Source organism: Bos taurus, chromosome 17, assembly GCF_002263795.3.
Source record: "Bos taurus isolate L1 Dominette 01449 registration number 42190680 breed Hereford chromosome 17, ARS-UCD2.0, whole genome shotgun sequence".
Taxonomy (NCBI): domain Eukaryota; kingdom Metazoa; phylum Chordata; class Mammalia; order Artiodactyla; family Bovidae; genus Bos; species Bos taurus.
Window position 1 is genome coordinate 2,892,965 of NC_037344.1, and position 10,018 is coordinate 2,902,982.

At 36.1% G+C, this 10,018-nt stretch overlaps 1 protein-coding gene across 1 annotated transcript; it reads right to left on the reverse strand.

Moving 5' to 3' along the window:
• Positions 1-402: 402 nt before the first annotated feature.
• Positions 403-9,406, reverse strand: FGB (fibrinogen beta chain). The gene is made up of 9 exons (NM_001142917.1): positions 9,193-9,406; positions 8,948-8,968; positions 6,219-6,410; positions 5,585-5,768; positions 4,388-4,615; positions 3,767-3,880; positions 3,283-3,408; positions 2,787-3,072; positions 403-2,189 (listed from the first exon to the last, which is right to left on the reverse strand). The coding sequence occupies exons 1-9, from the start codon at positions 9,295-9,297 to the stop codon at positions 1,958-1,960; spliced, it is 1,488 nt and encodes a 495-aa protein (NP_001136389.1). The 5' UTR covers positions 9,298-9,406; the 3' UTR covers positions 403-1,957.
• Between the last annotated feature and the right edge of the window lie 612 nt (positions 9,407-10,018).

The following is a 10,018-nucleotide window of genomic DNA, read 5'->3' on the forward strand; positions in this document are numbered from 1 at the left end:
TCAAGTATTTTGCATATTGAGTTTCTATGTGTACCTTTTTTTGGAAAATGTGTTCTACGTTATAAAAGGTCTATCCAAGATCTTAAAGAAAATCCTAAAGGAAATCAGCACCAAATATTCATTGGAAGGACTGATGGTTAAGCTGAAGCTACAATACTTTGGCCACCTGATTTGAAGATCTAACTCATTGGAAAAGACCCTGATGTTGGGAAAGATTGAGGGCAGGAGGAAAAGGGGACAACAGAGGACGAGATGGTTGGATGGCATCACCAACTCAATAGACATGAGTTTGAGGCAACTCTGGGAGACAGTGAAGGACAGGGAAGCCTGGTGAGCTGCAGTCCACTGGGTCACACAGAGTCAGATGTGACTTAACAACTGAACAATAAGGTCTTAATAATATAAGATTTATATATTTTAATATATATAAATGTATACATTATATAATATTTATAAATTTATAAAAATCATACTTTCTGACAGATGATTCTGGAATCAAAAATTAATAAGAGCTCATTACTAGCAAAGGAGAAAGATATGTAGACCTAACAAATGGCATTTAAATTAAGCCTTGAAAATGAACACCAATTTGTCAGATGGTATTGGAGGAAAGATGCTGTTGACAACAGGAACATAATATTAAGGGGCCTGCCCTTTCCTGGCATGGTGAAAAATTCACTGTGACAAGAATGTAGGTGTATGGTGAAGGGGGACAGGGGCAGAAGACAGTGCTGGGACCAAGTAACAAACCATTTTCACTCCCAGCTAAGAAGCCTGGATTTTAACCCTTAGATAACAACAAGCTAACATTAAGTAGGAAAGTAACTTGGTCAGAATTTTCTGTTTAGCACAATTTTCTATTTTTAGTACACTTAATATACTCTGTTACATTAATTTATTATAACAGTAACAGCTTGAATATAGGTAGGGATGGGACAGAACTTATGGCAGGGAAACCGGATAAAAGGTAAGGTATGATGAGGAGTTAAGAGAGTGATGGCATTGCCATGATAGAAATGAACATTTGCTTAGATGCAGAGATGACCACCACGGGCTTCAGGACACTGCTTCCATGAAAATCAGGGGCAATGACACTGCAGGAGGGAAGGAAGCCAGAGGGTCAGAGGGTTGTCCCAGGGCAGATGGAGAATACAAAGGGAAAGAAAATTTGAGTTGACATACTCATTTCCCAAGAAGTGGAAAGGAGAAATCCACTTCTGTTTTGGTTCTGCTGTGACCACGTGTAAAACAAAAACCCAATTGAGGCCAGTAGGCCAAATTTCCAGGGGCAAGTGCTGCTTGTTAGCTCACTGTTTCCCTCAAAAACCAAATGGAGAAGACTTGACTGGGACTGTGCTCTTGGTCTCTCTGGTCCTCAAGTCTACCTCCCTGCAGAGCAGTGACTTTTCGTGAAGCAGGGTGAGACGCTGAACCTTCAGGGTGCCCCAGTCAGCTCGTTAGCTGCTTGAGGTTGTGAACGCTTCTCTCTGCTCACAGCTTCAAAGCCTAACTCAGTGACCACGTGGATTACAAAATAAGACACTAATTTATTGTAACATAAACCGGTTTAATGAATAAATCTTTTTGAGTTTTCTGTGATAGATCTTACATAAATAAAGAGAGGTTCAAAGTGGATTTTAAACACATGATTTTACTTCACCTCAATTTCTCTTCCTAATTTGAAACTTCTCACAATCCACTGGAATGGAAATTATGAACACTGACTGTCCACAATCATCCTTTTAGTTACTTCTTGGTACACAATGGAAATGACAAATATGAAAGAAAACCATGTGCTGTTTTTAATGTCATTTGTCCTAAAAACTTTTTCTGAAAACTCACACCAACTACATTTTGATAGCTTTAGAGAGATATAAGGTATGAAAAAAAATTTCTGATAACATGATATATAAAAATGTTATTACATGTGGAAGAATAATACTCTGTGTGGGGGGTACTATTGCTCTGGGAAGTAAGGCCTGATCTTCATGGACATCTTCTTCATTGAGTACCAGGAGCCCTGCCAGTTCATCCACACCACTCCATCGTCTGTGCCGTGCTTTGCCATGTCCCAGGTGTACGCTCCACCCCAGTAGTATCTGCCATTGGGATTGGCTGCATGGCATCGGTTATACCACCATCCACCACCATCTTCTTTAGAACACTGCTTTCTGGGATCTGTAGTTTTCCTGAAAGGAAATTTGTTTGGAGTTATTACAACTGCAGTGCTCTCAAGTTAATTCTTTGCAAAGCCCACAGACGAGTACTGGGTGCAATATTCCTTCCCTCTGATTCTATATGGAAAGTCACAATAATGCACCAAGGGCTTTCTGTGCCCTATAGCAAGAAAGGGAGATGACTGGGCCCATGTGGCAAATTCACCAATATTCATTATGTTATCCTGAAATGATAGCTTTCATATCTCTTAGTGTTACAGATTCTTAGAAAACAAAATAGAGGTTTCAAAAGACACAGTCTATGATAGACATACAGAAATCTATCTCAGTACTCACTACTTAGAAAGTAACTGTGCTCAAATTACAGTTGTATTTTTTATGGTTATGTAATGTTGGGTAAATTACTTAATCTTGCTACTCTTCATGTGTAAAATGAGGACAGCAGTGGCCACCTTATAGCTGAAGTGCTTCAGAGAGAGCTTAGTACAGTGCTGGCATACAGGAACTACCCAGGAAACGAGAGTCACTAGTCATGTTTGCTGTCATGAACGACTCCAGGCGGCAACATGACCGTGGCACTGAAAGCAGGAGAGAAGCAGCAGCACGTACCAGCCGTCGTTGTCTCTGTCGTATGTGCTGAAGAACATGCTGTTGTGGATGGTCATGGTCCGGTTTTCTCCCACCAGTTGAGAAGCCCCTTCTATGAGGGCATTGCCAGCTGTTCCTTTGTATTTGCTCACTGACAGTTGATATTTGTTGGCCTCATTCTGTACAGTAAATCCTTCATAGAGTGCCGTCACCTTATCGCCTTTCCAGTCCTCCATTTCAATCAAAAGCTTTGTGGGTCCCATATTGGTAAGCTGGCTAATTCTGTCATTTCCGAGCCAATACTCACCTAAAGGAAAAAGAAAATAAAATCTCACCAAAAATAAAACCTTTGAAAGCAAAAAACTGCCTTTCCCCTCTTATCATTAGCTTTTATGCTCTTTTTGTAAATACTTCTTAACCTCCTAAAACTCCTAAAAGCAGACTACCAACACTATATTTTTTAAACGGAAAAAAATCTAAATAAAGAATGGTCTTATTTTGTACTCCCAGTTGTTACCTGGTACACCACAGTATTTCTTCCCTTCTGCATTGGTTGCAATATTTCCAAATCCTTGTTTATATGGATCCCATTTCCTGCCAAAGTCAACACTACCATCTTGACGGTTCTGAATTACTGTCCATCCTTTGGTTGAAAGAAAACAAATAACACATATTAACCACTAACAAATAATGACCCTTTGGGGGCAATGTCTGACTTCCTTGTCCATTTAATTTATGCCCACTGATATTTAGTGTCCTTAAATAGATATAATAAGGAAATAAATGTGAAAGGAAAACTTGAAAAATCTTTGGAAACTGCAAGTGCTTTATCTTTTACCCAAAACTGTGAATCATAAATATTTTATAACTTCTAAAATATCAGATTGAATTCCAAATCAAATGGCTCATTGTTAGTTTTGTTAAAGCTAGATTTTATTTCCTGGCATTTTATGGTATCAAAATAATTTCAGCATAATAGTCAAAAGCTATCAAACACGTACCTCCTTTTTCCGTTTTCATATCACAGTATACTCTATATGGTTTGCTAGAATCCTCAGGCTGAATGAGGTACATTTCAGATGTTTCACCTCCATTCCTGATGATTTCCTCACATTCTGCAATCATAGGAGAACAAATTGTATTTAGGGAATACAACATCATTACTTTGTATTTAGTCACCAAGTTTGTAAGATAACTGATTACTAAAGAATGTTTTATTTTAGATATTTGAGGATAAATGTTACAGAAACTGATGCTTCCTCTTACTAAAAATCACACTCGTAATCTTCCAAGGGAGTGAAAAAGCCCTTCTCCACCTTTTATATCTTGATATCCATAAACTTCCAGAACACATGTGATGGAGAAGTCCCTGCATCTATCCATGGTTCCCATCTATTCAAGCAAGTATGTACATTACACCCATTGAGCTACCAGCATCATCACGCTGCTTCCTACTCTTCAAAAGCTGGTGAGTGCATTAGGTATGCTGGGGATATCTTCATGATGTGCTGAGAGGTACTTAGGATCTGTTGGGGGAAATCTACTGAACTTGTTTCAGTTCTCTTATTCTTAGAGAGTGTGAATTCTTCCGTAACCTTCTAGAAATATATTTAACTAGTTACCTTTGCCAGACACCACAGGAATATTGCAAGTAACAGTACACGGGGTGCGGCAGTATTCCATCTGAGTTGAGACATCCGATTCTAATTTTTGTATTTTGCTTCTCAAATTCTCCAGAATTGAACGGAGCACACGAAGCTTAGTTGGGATATTATTCTTCACAGTCTCATCTATATATAACTGGTGCTTTTCCAGATGTGAGGAGTACTCGTTTACTACATTTTCATTATCTGGAAAAATTGTGTAGGAATGGTTAGCGTTTTCTCTTGACAAAAAATTAAATGTATTCAACTATACAATCATGATTTTGATTTTGAGAATAGACTAGACTCGGGCATCGGGCAGTTGTGATATGTAGTTGCACTTAGGGAAAATTATTTGGTCCATGGCATACATAAATTAACATAAAGTATAGTCACTACACTAGTAATTTACCTTAGATTAAGGTAAAAATTAAGCCTAATGATATATTCAATAAGTTGTTTATTTATTTCTTTGATAAGGAAAAGAGGAGAAAGCAGAAGTTCCATCTCAGAAGTTCAACATCTTATAGAGTACATACACTTAATTTACTTATCCATCTCACATAACTGCAGCAGAAATATGCAAGAGAAATGCCATGATTCCTTTGAAAAAATGTCCAGATTTGGGTAGGCTACTCCCTGAGACACCTACGGCCAGTTCAGTCACTAGCTGATTCCTAACCACCAGGCCAATACCACTCGAAATTCAGATCTCAAGTTTCAAATGATGGGGTCATTATTTGCAATTCAACTGAAGATATCATAGACATGTATATTTAAAATGTCAAAGGTTAAATCTATAAATGGTAAATTTTCACTCTGGGAATATATTGTCTTCAGAGTCATAAGTTTCTTATTGAATAAAAATAAGGACTCACAGTAAAAATTTTCACAGAAAATCATCCTTTCTGATGCCAGACTGGGAGTTAGAGTTGAATAGTGCTTACAAACTATTACATAGTATTACAATACTATTACTAGTATTACAATACTATTACTATTACAAACAAGCTGCAGGTGAAGATGCCTAAGTGAGGACCTTGGGGTAATCAGGCTCATACTGAACTACCCAGGCTCATCTAGAGACCTGGATCTTCTCAGAACTGTGCGTTCCCATGGCACTCTGACAGTTTCAATTTTGTAATAGAATCAAACAGAAACCACAAGGATATCTACCTTGTACTTGATTCTGCCTTCCTTTCCACATGTTTTTTAGCAGAGTTATATATTGAAAGGTGGAAGAAGAGGTCCGGGAAACAGAGTCCACAGTATTACGTAAATCTTCTATACTCTTTCGGATTGGTCTCTCCTGTCTTACCAAAGTATCTTGCAACTTACATCCTGTAGGACACAACACACCCTATATACAAAGAAAATAGCCAACATCAGATGTAGGATTGAGGTATTTGCAAAACAAGCACATAGTGAAAATTCAATGATATCTTTCTTTATATAAGACCAGAAGTTCTAGACTCACCATTATAATTCTCTGAAGATTAAAAATAATCCTTACCATAGAACAAAGGTAATTAGGTATGAAAGTATTACCACCTGAACAGACAAAGTGGGCAAGTATGAAGAAGAGGGAACATCCTGTGTCCTGATTTGTAATCTTGGCTGCAGACCAAAGAAAACTAGAAAAGCACCCTTAGCCCAAGGCCCAGTAAGTTTATGTTCTGTATTTACATCCAAAAGAAGCAAGCAAAATGACAGTGATGGTAACGTGGGTCAGTGCTCATCCGGAAGACACATGAATGCGGGCTTCTCCACACGGGAGGCCCACGGCGGTCAGAGCCATGAGTGCACCCACCAGATCCGGGTCCGCGTGCAGGCAGCCATCAGCGTCAGGGGGCTTTCTCTCCACTTTCTTCTGGCCCACAGTTGCTGTGGCGGGACGAGCCCGATAGCCACCTCCGCTGATGGGAGGGGGCACAGGTCTCAGGCTGGGGGCCTCTTCCTTCTTCTTGTCATAGGGCCGATGACCGCGGGCACCCAAACCTACCTTCAGGGGGCCAGGCAGAAATAAAACGAAGAGTGTTGTGGAAAACTTGAGATGTAGTATTCCAACAGTCTCATTTTATAACTTAGGTTAGTAAACTATGATTTGCTTAAGGACCATCAACTGACTAGCTATTGTTGGCAAATCAATAGGTTCCTCAGGTCTCTTTAGTAAGAGCAGAAAGAAAAACAGTGCAAAGAGCTATTGTACCTTGAGGAGTTTTAAAAAGAGTCCTTAAAAAAAGTTGCATCAGATGATGAATAGCAATGAACTCAGATTCCTGAAATCTATACATTAGAACACACAAAATACTATTAAATCTATACTGTCAGGAGGAAAAAATGTTCTCAAGCCACTTGGATTACTAAATTCCAGTAATTATCACTTTTAATTTTTATGAACTGATTATTTCACTAGCTCTTAGTTAATAATACTTAAGTGGCAATATAGATTTATTAAAAACAAATGTATTTGTAATAAGACACCAATTGACTCTAACACGTTTGTAAAGGAATAAGGTATTCTGGAGTCAGACTACTTGGTTTCAAGTCTTGGCCCACACCACTTTCTAGTTCTAAAGACTGCGGGTGAATTACTTTATCTCTAAAATAAAGGTAGTCATAATATCTGCTATATAAGATGATTTTAAGGATTAAATGACTTACTGCATGTGACACCCTTAGAAGAGTGCCTGGCACATATTAAGTTCTCATTATTATCTTTATTGCAATCACACATAACAGTAACAGATACTACAGTGTAAGTGGCTTTTCCACTACTAACTCCAATCTTGTCTATTAACAAAATTGTCAAATCATTCTCATGAAATTTCTTACATGATTTCTTTATCAAATGCCATGATTTTCTCATTTAAAATAATTATTTCATTTAAATAATTCTTAGGTTATGTGCATTGCAATGAAATTATTTGCTAATTAAAATACAACATTAAAAGATAGTGAAGTGGAAAATATGCAATACAATGCAAAAGTGCTGGCCTGGATTAACTTTATTATCATCATACGGTCTTTGTCAGTAATTACACCTTTCAGGTAGAGAAGGAAATGGCAACCCACTCCAGTATTCTAGCCTGGAGAATTCCATGGACAGAGGAGCCTGGTGGGCTATACAGTCCATGGGGTCGCAGAGTCGGACACGACTTAACAACTAAACCACCACCACCACCACCACACCTTTCATTTTCAGGGTTTAATTAAAAATTAACAAAGGACTAGATTTGCACCAGAGACTAAGCTCAGCTATCTGGTGGGTCTAGAGGTCACTGAATGACTGTATTTGGAATTTTACTATCATTTATTCAGTAAGAGACAATACATTTAGTAGGAGAGTGCTAGGCTTTAAACCTGGCCAGATTCCCCTGCTTAACTTCTGAAATTAAACTACAGTATGTTATGTGTAATTGCAATAAAAATAATCATGTATGAAGATTTGTAGGAAATATATATTGTTTTGAAGATATATGGTCACAGTCAAAGATGGTCTGTTCTAACATAAATTTTATGAAATGTGATTCATCTGTTTATTACAAATCAAATTATAACAGAAGTACTTTCTTTTTATTTAGAGTATCATTAGAAAGGTAGCAATGGTAATCTAGCTTTACTAGAGAAAAGGAAATGAAAAATGTTTAAAAGAAATTATATGAATATTTAGGTTTATGAAGACCACTTATTTTTTAATAAGACCACTTATTATTATTTAATAACTAAAACTAGAAAATCCAGTTGGAAGGATAAATAAGTAAACTATCTCTGTGTATTTTAGTCAGTGAGCAGGAATGTAAAAGTGCTTAGCCTACTGCTTTATAAAAGTTGACTCTTACACATTCTTTACATTTTTCTTACCTAACTCAATTAACCATATAACTATCTTTTTATATGTATACTTTGATAATTAAAAGGAGCTATATATTATTTCAGGAGCTATATATTAGGTTCCATTTAAATTCAACAAATGATCCAAAATGAATCACTTCATTTAATTACTTTATTCACTGTGCACTTTTCTTTCTAGTGTGGCAGATACTATGTTATATACAGGTAATTAGATCAGGAGTCACCTGATAATAAAATTTAAATTCTTAAAGTGTCATTTTTCTAAATGTATTTTTGTATTTTGACATCTTCAAACCAGTAGGAGTGATACTTGAGGCAAAACTGTTCTATAAATGAATAAACTAAATGGAGTGCTATATTTCATAACCATTAACAATAACAATATATAAATTTCTCAATAAAAAACAATTTTTAATCTTCTATCACAGAATGTGATCTATTTTACTTTTAGATTTAGTTCACAATTTTCATTTACCAATAGCCAATAATTTCAGGAGCTACATATTACCTTGCTTCACCAAAAAGCTACCCAGCAATTACAGCTTTTTTCTTTTAAAATACTGCTCTTTTATTTTATAGTCTGTGAAATTTTCAAGTTTTTGTTCTCAGATTATAAAAACATATTGCTAGAACTAAATGAAAATCATACTACTCGGGACAACAATCAAGAAAAGCACATCTTACCTTAGGTCTGTCATCTTGTCCCTGGGAAAATAAAGGTGATAAAGCAGAAAATGAGAAATTATTATTTTGTTTTTATGTAAGAAATACTATACAACATTCTTTAAATAAAATAGGTCCTAGAAATTAACAATTCAATTTCATAACTAAAATCAATGCTAATTTCATTAAAATTCAGATATGATTATGATTTGGTTATATGTTATATTAATAGTGTTAGTAAGAATATAATAATATGTAAAAGTCACCTCGTCATAGTCAGTAGGAAATTGGGCCTGAACTATAAAAGCACAGAAAAGTAGCAGTAATAGATGTTTCATGGTTTTAAATTTTTCGAAGTTGCAAGAAATCATCCTTCGCTTTGGACTTAACTGAGAGATCTTCAGTCCTATATATACCTGAATCCTCTGTTAGCTATCCCTTTTCAAGTGGTTACCTTCCTTAGTTAACATTTAATTTTTTGGTTCACTTGTTGACTGAACCATTTTATCCCTTAAGCAACATCTTCCCAGCAAGACTTATTTACTTGTCATACAATTGTTCTCTGTCGGCCAAGTTTAGTAACACCAAAGTTCCTCAGTTCATTTAATTGGACAATATGATGGGAAATTGGGACATTCCTAAAAGAGCTGTGTATTATATTTCCTGTAAATTAATGTGGATGCTACACAGGCTCCCAAAGAATGTGTGAAGAAAAAAATACTTTTAATCTGAGCACAAAATATTGGACCTACTTACAAGGCACCCACTAACACTGTGAACTCACTAAAGGTTTACCATAAATGTTGTTTGGAGGTAATCCTGTAATTTAGTTTTTGAAAAGGCCACTAAACTCAAGAATTACATTACCATATGTTCATCTTATCTTTCAGACATTAATCAGAATAGCAAAATTAATATTCATGCCTTATGCTACGATAGACTAACATCAAAAAGAAAATGCAGTCATTATTTGCTCTAACCAGTTTTCATATTTTGTTCTTTATTGATACATTAAAATTTTCAAATAATTGTAAACTGTATTAAAATGATTAGTAGATTATAGATTCCTAAATGAAAATCATTATTATGGTG

What these genes read in the sequence shown, in the direction of transcription:
- FGB (NM_001142917.1), bottom strand. Translation starts at nt 9,297, where the DNA reads ATGATTTCTTGCAACTTCGAAAAATTTAAAACCATGAAACATCTATTA. An exon ending in AAGGCAGAATCAAGTACAAG is followed by an intron (nt 4,616 to 5,584) that starts GTAGATATCCTT and finishes CAATTTTTCCAG; the next exon opens with ATAATGAAAATGTAGTAAAC. An exon ending in GAAATACTGTGGTGTACCAG is followed by an intron (nt 3,073 to 3,282) that starts GTAACAACTGGG and finishes TTTTTCCTTTAG; the next exon opens with GTGAGTATTGGCTCGGAAAT.